The sequence below is a fragment of the Limulus polyphemus genome, unplaced genomic scaffold, assembly GCF_000517525.1.
Source record: "Limulus polyphemus unplaced genomic scaffold, Limulus_polyphemus-2.1.2 Scaffold837, whole genome shotgun sequence".
Lineage (NCBI taxonomy): Eukaryota > Metazoa > Arthropoda > Merostomata > Xiphosura > Limulidae > Limulus > Limulus polyphemus.
The window spans coordinates 179,707-193,486 of NW_013666447.1; the positions used below are offsets into that span (position 1 = coordinate 179,707).

The window sequence follows — 13,780 nt, forward strand, 5'->3', positions numbered from 1 at the left end:
AAACATGAATCTTCAGTATTTGTAAGATGCTTACAGTCTGGCTCATCAGATACTGACAAAGCTCACCAACAATTTTCTGAATTCACTCTCTGCTGATCAGCACTCTCCTATCCTTATGGGACTATTTATGTTTGGTCCAGAGGACCCTTCACACAAAGGTGATCATGCCACTTAGTGGCAGGAAAGTCCTGTTCAGTGGAAATCATCCACCATGCAAGAGTCATCTCTTGATGCTTTTGTGAGTCCATCAAGCACGAGGCTTCTGGATCCTATAGCCTTTGCTGTAGAGATCTCCCAGTGTGGTTTCAACATAGCCAAGATCAGTGACTGCTTGGTTGTCTTCATAGGTGACCGCAGTGTGATGATTTGAAAAGCTTGCCCAAATTTTGAAGAATACTCTGCATCTAACAAGAGGTTTTCTGGGTCCATCATTTTTTTTTACCTTAACGTAGGTACTGCTTTCTTGTCCTCTGCCATAGGTGAACATCTTTTCTGGGAGGTTCTCACAAAGAGCATTAGAGAACAGTGTTTGAAAAGAGGTGAAAGTACAAATCAATTATTTCTGCACAAACTAAATTCTAGTTACAGCACCAAAAAAGTTAGTATTAAGATAAAAATGTGGTACTCTGAGACTTTGAGTATATGAATTAGTACAACTGCTTGATCTCTGTAGTAACATAAGGATCCATGACTTAGCAACAAAAGTATAGTGATAAGTCACTGGCATTAAAGAAAGAGACAACATTCAGAGCAATGGACGAATAAACACCCATTGACAAGAAGAAGCAGTAAAAATGGATACTGCTAACACTGAAGTTTAGCTCTCAATGTATTATAGGAAATGCAGGTTATAAACAACTGGAAAAAAATATAAATTGAATGCGAATATTTGTGTGTATTTTAGAATATAAAATTTGTTTTAAAACGAAATTAACTGAAAATGAAGAGCACAGTCGACATGGGTACCTTTTTAAACAATAAACGGAAAGTTATCGTTGTGTGAGTGTACTGGGCTTATATTAAAAGGCCCAAGACGAAACCCATAATATGCTGCTTGAACATTTTTCGTACTTATGGCTGTGATCACGTTTCACAAGCTAAATTAAGAGGAACTCTTTTAGTTAACTGGTTGCTTTCTCCTTCTCTGGTCAGCAGTTTGGAATTAGGATGACTATGTCTGAAACTTCTCTGATCCAGTTGCGTAAAGTACTTTTAGATTGAAAAATATCAAATAGAAAGTAACGAAAACACAGCGCTCTAAAGTAGGCTTAGTTATTTCAAAACATAAACGATTCTAATCGAAAGCGTCAAAACTACTACTTCCACAATTCACATTCTCGCCAAACTTCGCCATTCACAATTTGAATGTGAAGAATCTAGATGTATCTTCGTCTTGGGCCGAGCATGGCAAAGTGGTTAGCGTACGGGACTGTGGGGGAAAGATCGGGCCCCACAGTTTGGGGCAGTTATAAAATAAGTGACGATCACGCCATCTGACAAGAATAGCACAAAAGTTGACGGTGGGTGCTTTCCATCCAGTCAGTCCCTTTTCAGTTAGGGACGACAAGCGAAATCGCACAAACAAGTCTAATATGACTGTTGTAAAATAGTCTCGCAGGAAAGTGATGTTGGCTACAGTACAAATATGAAACAACAAATACTACCCTCAATCGACTTCTGCCATAGAAAGTAACACCTATGACTAATTTAGCACCTAACGTTAAGCAGATATTTTCAGTATAGATTTGTATGTCAACAGCATGTAATGGTTCTACTGAATTTAAATAAAACTAAATGGGTCAAACATACGATTGCTTCTCTCCTATTTTTTAGGTCTAAATGCCCTCATAGAATGATCACTTTGATAACTGCATACATTTCCTAACGTTTTTTTGTTTGATATTTGTCAAGATAATTCACAGACATATGACAATGGTTAAGAATTGAGCTGTTTGTTTGTTTTTTTTTAATTTCGCGCAAAGCTACACGATGGCTATCTGCGCTAGCCGTTCCTAATTTTGCAGTGTAAGACTAGAGGGAAGGCAGCTAGTCATCACCACCCACCGCCAACTCTTGGGCTACTCGTTTACCAACGAATAGTGGGATTGACCGTAACTTATAACGCCCCCACGGCTGAACGGGCGATCATGTTTGGTGGGACGGGGATTCGAACTCGCGACCCACAGATTACGAGTCAAGTGCCCTAACCACCTAGCCATGCCGGGCCAAATTGAGCTGTTAATTGACCATTTGTTTTAATGTATTTGATTGGCTTTTGAAGTTAAAATTAATATGTTTCATATAATTGAGATATGAAAGAATTTCTATTTCTGTGATTCGTAATCTCGTTAAAGTACAGTAGATTAGGCATAATTATATTATATCTTAAAAATTAGAAATTTTACAGAAGAAAAACATCAAATAGGATTATTGGAGAATAATTTGTTCGATACGTCACATCCGCTTTGTTATTGTCAAAAATTAACTAATTAACACGTGTAGATACCAATTTAAATTGATTTCATCAAAATTAATAACGAGTGATCTTTTTTATGTACAAAAAAGAAGGCATTTCTAAAAATATTCTCAAACACCACAGAGTTATCATTCCTTAAGTACTTAAGATACTTTTAGGTTTGACTGCACGATAAAGAAGTGTACACCTGTATTCACATACGTGTGAATCATGTACATCTTGATTGTTCAGTGACTGCTTGTCACATGCATGTATCATGGGATTAGTATCTAATTTTGCTGAAATATTTAATATTGAGTCTTAATACCAAATTTGTATATATTTTTTTTAAATCTAAGGTTAACGCGTGGTGTTTGTTTCGCTTATATTCTTACATTGAAATTGAAATGAAATACGAAAACACTGCAGCATATTGCGTAAGGAGGTGGGGGAGGGGGTGGTCGATAAGCGCACGCGCATAATATTCACTGCACAGAGCACGTGGTAAGTAACGCCGACCTTGTAGATATTTGTTGAAGAGGGTAGCGGTTCGGTGGCGGTAAGAATGATTTTTAAACATAATTTTCTAAAACGTATAATGAAAACTGAAAGCGACTGTTTGTTTTACAAAGTTTTTGAAATATTTAACAATTTCATAGTTATTGTAGACAACGTAGTACGCAGTGCATTAGAATTTTTAAGACTAAATCTATTACACTGATTTTAGACTTATTAGTGTTAACACAAGTCATATAGTAACCCTAATAATAGATCGATACACTGAACTGTATTTATGGCGTTTCTGACAAGGGCCATCTTAAATTTCGTTTTGCATAATATTTTAAACCTGTTTAGAGCTTAAGATAGAGAGGTTAATCTTTAATGAAATTTTATATAGTTTTAAGAAGTCGCTTACATTTAATAAAAGAACAAAGAGGTCGCCTCGGTTTCGGAAGCATGGTGATACTGGGGGTGAAAAACCTTTTTCTGTATTGTAACAAGCTTTCTAAATTGTAAACTTACCCAAAGTGAATCCCGACCAAAATAAAGTTTGTGTATTGCTGTGAGTTTTAACAATATTAATAACTTAGTAATGATTTTAATAGTTATTGTCAGTAAACTGTAACAAAGAAAAAAATTAACAATATAGTTGAGGTTTTGTAAGAAGTACAAATGTTTGGGGAAAAATCTTTTATGGTATGTGAACCATGTTTTTAAAATAGAATAATAAATTACATCATTGTAATAGCAAGAAAAAACTATTTATTCTAGGAAATATAAGTAAGCTACTGTAAATAAAAGTAACATTTAATTCTTAAAACAATGTTAAAAAAATTGTCTTTTAGCACAAATTTCTAATAAGGTGATTATCAGAAATGACCATCAAATTTGATTTTAATTTTCTAGAGTAACTGTTTAAATACTGTTTCTGTGCTGGAAAATGTGTATAATATTACATTTACCAATATAACAGCAAAATAATGAAAACCAATTGCATATTAGGCCAAGTAATAAAAAAAAACATGTTTAGCATTTGGAGTTTATGAAAAAAGGGAGTATTTTTTTAATGACCTCTTTGAATGAAAGTTTGCACCCTTTTTTTCATGATTTTTGCTTGTTTTCAAAGGGTCCTTGTCAAACATGGCAAAGTAGTAATAAAAAATGCAAAACTGTAACTTTAGATGCATCTCCCAAATTTAGTGAAGATACATCAACAGGTGGCAAATTAGTGGTAGAAAATGCAAAAAGGCCCATAAAAACTGTAAAATGCAAAACTTAAAATTTGTATGGATCTCCTCATGGACCCTATGAACCTCTATACCAAATTTGGTGAAGATCCATCTACAGGGGGCAAAGTAGTGGTAAAAATATGTAAAAATGTCCATAAAAACTGCAAAATTTACTCATCTAGTCTTAATAGTGGAAATTATACTGTTCAAAGTTTGTTTTGCTTCATTCTATGAACATTACCAGTGTGTTGTTAGTGGTGTTCTCATAGAGTGTAAATATATTGCTCAGTCCCCTGATGTAAACTTGAATCACAGTCTTATCTAGGCTAGATAATGGATGGAAAATGTCATTTTTCACGGCGACATCAAGGTGGTAACTTTTGATGAAATATTTGTAGTCTTGTCTCTTGCCTTTTTTTTTTATTTATTCTGGATATTTACTGTGTGAGATTGTCAAAAAATCATGCAAAGACTTTTTCACACAATGTGGATTGTCATGATTCTTTCTGAAGAGTATACGAGTATTTTTACTAAAGATTTGTTGGTGAATTTATAGATTCTGAATCTGAGTGCAACGTTATTTTACTGTTAAGATCAAAAACTTTTTCATTTTAGTGCAAATGAAGTTTGAAAACTATCTTCAGAACCTCCTAAATTGCTATCCAAAGTTTTTTTTCTGTAAAACAATTGTATTTTCTCTACCCTAACACTATATAGGCTCGGTTCATTTGACTGATCTTGTAACCTCCACAAAAATACAACATAAAGTTTCTTTATAGAATAACTGCATATTGTAACAGTAAATTACAATTATGTATTTTAAACAGCTTCCAGCACTATAACAGTTTATTACATTGGTTAATTTTTTATTATTGATCTTTAAACTGTCTAACTACTATACATGCATAACAAGCTAGAAATCACCCCGGCACAAACATATAGCTCAAATTATGGTATTGAGTTATGTAATGTAGGATCTTCTGGCATGCATTAAAAATATTTTTTTGTTAATATTTTCTTGTATAACCTAATTTCTGTTTTTTACAACTTATAACAATAAGTGAAAAGTATGTGTAAAAACAAGAAATTTAGTGCTTAAATGCGAGTTTAGTACTTTTTGCAATTGAAGAGTCTGTAAAATGTATCTTCAAATTTTGCTATGGTTGTTGATAGTACTTTACTGAATTTTTGTTTATTTCAAATATTCACAAAACCCAAAATAAAAACGTGCGGAAAACAAAATGTCCAGTAACTATAGTAGCTTAGGTGTTTTTATAACTAAGCTGTGAGCATGTTAAAATATTTTCCTTAGTTGGTCAGTTTGAACTCGATGATAGCAACTTTGAATCTTAAGCCGAATAATTCAAAGGCAGTCAGAAATACAAGTTAGTACTATCATTAAATTAAAATCTTCTCTTGATTGGTTATAAATAATGAAATAGCAAACATCAGAGAGTATTAATGACATTTTTTGAAAGACATTAATAGGAGGATGTTGGTTGAATGTTTTGGTTTATATCTAAGTAAAACCAGATGATTGGAGGCTATAATCCTAGATTATGTCTGAGTAATATCTCTACATTTGTAATTTGCATTAAAACTTAGTAGCTAAAATTAGGATGAAAAGATAATCTAAATTGTGTAATACAGAGCAAATAATTGTGGTACAGAAAAGGAAAGATTGAGAACTTATTTAAATATTTCCTTTGGAAATTAAGAGATTAACATTTCATGTGTTACTGCACCAGATGCATATAAATAGTGTAGGCTATTTTCTGTATACAGGAAAACAACACTTACTTGCACTCGACACATGACAGATATCTCATTAGAGTCCAGTTACCTGTTTTGAGTGGTGGTTATATACTTTATAGTATTGGTCAACAGGAAAATGTTTTAGGAACAATACACTAAAAAAAAGGGCTGGATAGAAACCTCCAAAGCATAATTAAAAAATGCTTGCTGTTTCAACATTATTAGCCAGCTATATTTCATAAACTTTTTTGAATATCCTAATGTCTTATTGAACTAAGTTTTTTTTTCCTTCCTGTAATGCAGTAAATCTTCCAACCTATCCATCAATTTAAAGTTCTTATGGCAATTATCCTTGATTCTCCTCTATTATGTCTTTTGTAAGTCAGCTGAACTTTCTTCTCATCCTTTTCATCATAAAGAAACATGCATATCTTGAATTTGTGACAATTTTTAAAAATTCCTCAGATCTCTCCTACAATACCTTTAACTCTTTGTACTAACTTACTAATGATATAAAAGTTTTCTGAGGATTGGGAATTAACATTTAATTTTTTATCTCAACATATAGCAAAACACCAAACCTAATTTTTACATTGGTAATTTTTCCCCAAGTGTTCCCGTATTTCAACTATTGTAGAGTGAAGCCATGAATCATGCTAAGTAATTCATTCATCTAGCTTAAGTGATCACTTCCAAAAGGCTAGATGAATGCTCCTTGGCACCAGCAACTGAGCTGTCAACAGAAGTTACTATTTGTATTTGGTGGACTTTTTATCCATTATGTATAACATAAGTGTATTGACTGATTTTATTTCAAGTGATAATGGACTGTCTCATTTTTTTTTAGTAAAGTCATTGTATAATGTATATGAAACAAGCTGTTCTAGAACTGTGATATAGAGCATTCAGCAAAAAAATTCTCGACTTCATTGTTGTTACTTTTCCTCAGTGTTTGGTAAAAATATATACATAAAGAAACGAGGGAATCCTTGATATCCTGGCACTTGAAATTCTTTTAGGCAGGATTTGATTAAATTAGTCTATGACACTTTTTTTTTTCCTTTTTATTAGCTATATTTTTGTGTGCCAGCAATACCAAATGTGGGTCATGCATATACTAAATTTGATTTTATTACTCATCGGGATCTCTACCAGCCTACCCTCAAATTGAAATTGTTTTAAGCAGGATTAGAATAAATTAATCTATGAGACCTTGGGCATGGTCAAGTATATAAATCGAAAGGGTTTCACCTCCCGAGTCCAAAACTATAATTAGATCTCAAGTCAGTCAAGAGTTGATGTAGGTATGAGCTAAAAGTTTGCACTTGAAAAACTTGGAACCATTCTGTGAGCTGCCATGCCACGGCTAAAAACAATTTCATATTTTCTGAACATAAATTAAAGAAACATACTGAATTACTTCCATTTGTTGCAAGATTAAAGTTACAGTTAAAATTTGTGATGTTATAAATTTTATGATATTTTTGGAATTGCCAGTTTAGGATGAAATTGATAGAAAGCAGTGAGCACTACTTGTGTCATTCTTTTTATGCAATTTTTCTGTTTGTCCACTGTGCAAATATTGCTTATTCTGATCTAGATAATATTAAGATTTACATATGCACCACCAATCTTATGAAATCAACACCTGAACACAGGTAATCCACAGAAGCGTAACATTTAACACACCTGCAAGTCTAAGTCGAATATGTCACATTTTATGACATGTTATAGTACTCTTGTTTCTGTTGTCACGTGGTGTATGTAGATCTAACATTTTTAGTTGAGTTCTTCACATCCATATTAACTCCAGTATTGTGATGAATATAAAATTCAGAATTGACTTTTTTATGTCACTATAGATTTAATGACTTTCTTGATGTCAATTTTGTTATGATGTACTATTATTACTGTATAAATATCCATAATAAATTTTAAGTTTTGGGAGTAATTAACTATTTTTGTGTTGAAACTAGTAATTTGAACCAGATATTTTAAGTGAAGCATAATATATTTGTTTCATCTGTTAAATAGTATGTTTTCTTAACAGAAAGGCAATTTGTTTGCCGATGTTTGTGAGAACAAAGAAGAATCTGATGTGAAAGCCAAAGAAAATAAGGAGGTATTTTCACAGCATGAGTTGGATCAAAAGCATGAAGAGGAAATGGCCCATGAAAACAGTGTAAAAAGTGGAAAGAAAACAGGGCTTACTAAAAAACAAGTGGTTGATACTAAAGAAGATAAAACCACCACAAAAACAGTCAAGGATTCTGCTAAAAGCATCAGTAAAACCAAGAGCTTTAAAGAAGACTCCTATTCTTCAGTAGGCCAAAAGTCAGAAGAGATTGAAGTTAGAAGAAAAGATGGTGATCGTTCACCCTCCTCTCCTGTAGTAAACCCTGACATTCCTGAATCATCTAAGTCACAGACTTGTAGGAAAAGCAGAAACAGAAGTAGAGAAAGAAACAGTAATAGACAGCATAAAAGCAGCAGTAGTGTCAGTTCAAGTAGTTCCAGAAGTAGTCGGAGTTCTTCATGTAGTAGAAGTAGCAGTCAGAGTAGTGGCCAAAGTAGCCGTAGGCACAGTAGAAGCACTAGCAGGTCTTCGTCTAGAAGCAGAAGTCCTTCTCCAAAAAGCAAACACAAAAGATCTCAAGAAAAGAAAAGAAGTAAGAAGAGTAGGAGTCGATCTATTAGTCCAGAGCAAAATGTTAACAATGTAGATTCCAAAGACAAGGTCATTACAGTTTCTCACGAGAAAAAGAAAGAACCAGAGAGTGTGGTGAATGAAAAACTATCCCCAGCTAGGTCAGTATTAGAACATTTTCAGTTATTTTTATTTTAATATTCTTTAATGAAAATAACAAACTTTTGTAATGTAATCTATTAGTACTATAGTTATTTACTTTGTAACTTGTTGTCTCTTATTCACCTAGTCTGAATAATATTTTCTTTGTGTCATTAAATGGCAGATTTGGAAGAAAACTTACCAAAGAAACCTAATTTAAAAGAGCATTTTATATAACAGGGCTAAAATCATTTTTGGTCATTGGTAAATGTTTTCCAGTTTAAGTGTTACTCACAAAAATTACATGTTTGCAAAGAGAAACCTTATTGAGATTCATACTCCTTAACACATAAATTAGTCAGTTGACAGGAATTTCTAGGGAACATCATATTTTCAATGAAATATTAAATCTGTGTGTTAAAAATTAAAAGTCTAATAAGAAATTTCAAAAAACTGTAACACTGCTTGAACACACTGTTTTTAGTTATCTTGGATAATCCAACTGAAACATGTACTGCATGAATGATATGCAACATACTATCAAAAATGACTATTGATTATCGTAGAATGTTTTTCTCCTAGAAATGTTGTGCTTGAAACCCCATGCAACCATTGGTTGTAACTGGTCTGAATATTTGTAATCATGCTTGGTTTATCAGTTAGCAAAGAAATGTCAGTGTCCTTTGATGGCCAATGGCTAAACACTAAAATTCTGTTTTGTTTTTCTTTCTAGTTAGTCATTGTAGGTATGTTGAAAGGACTGTAACTTTACAATATAGATAGTGTTCATGGGTGACCTTGTGTGGCTAAACTTCAGCCTCTATTAATCTGCAAACTTATCTGGAACTTGTTCTCAGTATTGTATTGAGTTTAATGTTAAAATTTTAAATGGTAGAAATATATTAATCAAAGACTTATTTTACAATAATTGAATTTATTCTCACCTTAACAGTTACACATTTGCTTACGAGTTTAGATCCATATTATGATCAGTCAAATATAAGTAGAAAACAACAAAGGCATAAGATTCATAAAACATTTGATATTTTGCATGACATATCTCAGTAGTAGATATGGATAGTATAAAAGTTACAAAAAAATGGGAATGTCCATTTTTTTTTACTTGTAGATATGTTATTTCATATTAACAGAGGTTTTGAAGAAAGACATTTACAGGCCACCATTATTCAGTTTCTGTTTCTTAATACCAGCAATTTAAGGGTAATATAAAGTTCAAGGATATTATGAGTATAAGATTATAATCACAATTTTATGAGTAAAAAACTTAAAGAAAAAATATTTTTCGAGCCAATATCTGTTAGACATTTGTATAGATTTATTCTCATCCTAAGGCATCTATTGATTAAAATAATTGCCATATAAAGTATGGATGAATCAGCTTTGGAAAATCATATGAATGTCAAAAAGCATGCTAAAAAATTTAATTGTAAAGGAATGTGGAACAGATTTTTGTACATTTCTGGTATTACATAAAATGTAATACATGCTCAACAAACACACCAAAATATTTATTAATTAAAAGAGGGGAAAAAAGATAACATTCATTTTGTTAAAAAAAAAGATAGTTTGACAGATCATGTTGAAATGAAGAGCAAGAGACAAATCAAGGAAGATGAGTGTATACTTTTATTAGCTGAGGAAAGCAGTTAATTGCAATTTCTGACAATCAAATAATTATCATAGAATAGCCATAGACAAAAAGATCTATGCAAACTTGTTAGAATCTAGAATATTAATATGAAAGAGAATATATGTTTGTCACTCATGAGTCATATCTGTACTACTATGGCTCTTGTTTTAAAATTCATAAACTGCTTATCTGCACGTATTCAATAATTCTGTCAGTGCCATGTCTCAAGTTATTAGTAAACTATCTCATTTAAAAGCCCTGAAGAATGTGCTGCTATCTAAAAGAATATTTAGCTTTGTAGCATGTCCAATAGGCATTTTTATGTCTTCTGTGTCATGGTAGTATGAATTTTGGTAGAATATAATTTAGGAAACGTAAATGAAGTAGTCTTGAAGAAGAGTGCGTGAAAGTCATGAAAATTTGTTTGTATGGAGGTATGAGAATCCTACATAATATATAATCTAGCTGCCTCTCAAGCTCTATTTGATTAATCACTGAGTAGCTCCAAATTTGTAAGTAAACATGAACATTCAATGAGAACAGTTAAGTATTTTGGAATATGCTATGGGTAAGAGTAGTATTTCAAGTTGTTTAAAGGTTGTAGCTGAGACCAGTGATCAATTCACTCTACATGCAGATGTGTCTAGATTTATAAAATCCTGTATTTTAAACCAATTACAAATCTGTCATATACGTTTTGGAGTGTCTTACATGTTACATTATTAATTTTTAAGTCTTGTAGCAGTAAAGCCATATTGAGCATTTTTACTAGTCAAGGAAAAATTTCTTGTTCGTTCTACAGATGATTATAGCTTGATGCTTTGCCGAGTCAGAATTATTTGATGCTCTTTGTTGTTTGTTTCTATTGTAGTAGATGTTTCTGTTAACTGTGATGCCGAGTTATTTTATACTCCTAATAGTTCATTGATTTAGGCTTTTTCAATACATTTTCTGTTATCAAAGTACCTTGCATTGAGAAAGTTTCAATATTTGCAGAGATGTTGATATCTTGGAGGTGACAGTAGATGAACAGAAAAAAGAAATCATTGAAGAAAGTATTCAAGCAAAGGTAGGTTTCATGTGGAAGATCTGATGGAATATTTTCTAATATTTAACAAATTGTCAGAAATGATACTTGTTTTTGAATTTGGCACAATTATTACAATATAATCTTCACTATCTTTACTTATTAGTCCATTGGCTTAGTGGGTGGTAGTTGATACTAGTCTGTGTAAAAATAAGTACTTGAATGAAAAATTAAAAGTTACTCAAAACATTGAAAATGTTATCTTGTGAATATAGTAAGTGACCTTTATTCTAACATAACATAAAGTACTTATTTTTCAAATTACATTGATTTTGCACTCACAGTATAACTGTAATAATTGTGTGACTTTTCATGTTTACATAGATTTAAAATATTACTTCAAATCAAAGTTTGAAAATAAAGTGCACTGCAGTATTTACCAATATTTGTCACAAAAAGTTAAAATAATGCAAATGTTAAAGTTAAGTCACAGTCAGAAAAAAATTACAAAATTACTGATCATAGATTTGGGGGCTTGGGTTTCACTCCCACTGCCACCAAACTTGTTCACCCTGTCTTTGTTATGATAAAGCTACTAAGGCTATATTACTACATGCTGACTAGATCAAAGACAACTAGCTGGCACCTGCTTCAAACTTTTCCCCCCTTTTGGACTGTTGACAAGAGAAAAGACAACTGTCTGACAAAACCTACCTCTAATCCCCCCCCCCCCTTCTTAAACTGCTGACTAGAAGGAAGGCAAGTATTCAGTAGCACCAACTACCAATTCTTCCCCTGTTGAACTGCTGACTAAAACAAAGACAGTTGGGTGACAGCACCTGTCACCAACCTTTTTTTTCTACATCTACATACCATTGTTTGAGGAGCTTTACTAATCAAGTAATGCAGTTATTGGTTAATCTATTAGAAAAATACCAGTTATCCCCCATTCTATCTATGTCTGGTTTTTTTTTAATCATCAATATTTGATTCCGGTTGTTTTAAAAGATTAGAAATTACAAATTCTCCAAGTCTTGTTTAATTGTCATTGACTAAGGATGGACTGGTTAGCCCAGATACACTGTAAATTACAAAATGATTTAATGTGATAAGGAGACTTTTATTGTAAAACAAACTGGATATTAGTGAATCTTTGAAGAAGAAATAATGGTCTTTACTTCAATTCAAAAATACTTTTAACCCACTTCAGATGGGTCATAGGTCAAAGGCCATATCATCGCATTCAAAATTTTATTGAACTAATATTTCATGAATTTATGTCAGTAAGTTTGGTATTAAACTGTATATTAAAATTAAAATTTTAGTATTCTACATTGTTTAATTTCTTGATTTAAAAGTAAATATTAAAAAAACAGATAGGAAACGTCTATTTTTGAGTGTCGCGTGGTATGTTGAATGCAAACTGGTTCAAATTAGATGTTTGTGAAGTAAAAATACTAAGTCTATAGTTTCATACAAATTAGAAACTCGCTACTGACAAGCTAGAATATAAAATAAGGTCTTATCTTTTCTGTTTGCTAAGATAGAGCTAATGTAATAAATCAAACATAGTGGCACCCCACCCACCTCTTTCCATTTTTGGAAATGCTCCCTTATATACACTTCTATATATGACATGAATAACCAATCGAAAGCTCAGAATGCTCCCCTAATGGCCTTCTTATCTATTCTAAATTCTAAGGATTCCATCTTATTCTTTCGAACCAAGATTTCAATGAGATAGGTTGTGTCTTTAGTCTGCCCAAATTTTCATATTTTTTGTAAACCTAAATACAGTTTAGTTATTATGATTGATAAATTATAGTGGAATTCTATGGTATAGTAATTTATGATTTTTTTGGTTATTCAACTGTATATATGTATATATATATATATAAAACCTAAAAAAATTATTTCGTTTCATATCCTCCAGGTGCAAAATTTTAAAAGGTTTAATGACTTACATCAAGCAGCAGCCGAGTGCAAAGATCATAACTGGAAGAGATAATTGTTTGCTTTACTTCTTTATTTACTGTTCTATGTTTTAAGAAAAATACATTTAAGGACTTATTTCTAAATAGTAATAATCTATATACATATATAACATATAATAATTGAAATGTTACTATATTTTACAAAATACTTGTCTACTGAAACACAGCCAAGACAGGTCAGTTTTATATTATTGGATATGGTAACATAAGAGCACGTGCATTGAGTCATTGTAACTTTTGTATTGTTAGCTAGGCACGGATGAAAGGTCCATATAATAAAAAATTATAAATAAATAAAAATGTATAATGTTATGAGATTTAGGCTATTTAGTCTAAACATTTATCTTTTCTTATTATAGTTTGTGTTCATTCTAGAATGA

The 13,780-nt window shown here is 31.9% G+C and overlaps 1 protein-coding gene across 6 annotated transcripts in view; it reads left to right on the top strand.

Annotated features, from left to right (window-relative positions):
- LOC106460800 (apoptotic chromatin condensation inducer in the nucleus-like) overlaps positions 1 to 13,780 on the top strand; it is a 75,150-nt gene that overhangs the window by 39,451 nt on the left and 21,919 nt on the right. For all 6 annotated transcript variants that reach the window (XR_002610842.1, XM_013920539.2, XM_022387591.1 and 3 more), the window contains 2 exons: positions 7,991 to 8,748; positions 11,376 to 11,448. Coding sequence is in view for 5 of the 6 variants with exons in the window: in XM_013920539.2 (XP_013775993.1) it covers positions 7,991 to 8,748; positions 11,376 to 11,448 (831 nt within the window). In the remaining variant the exon portion in view is untranslated. The remainder of the gene's footprint in view (positions 1 to 7,990; positions 8,749 to 11,375; positions 11,449 to 13,780) is intronic.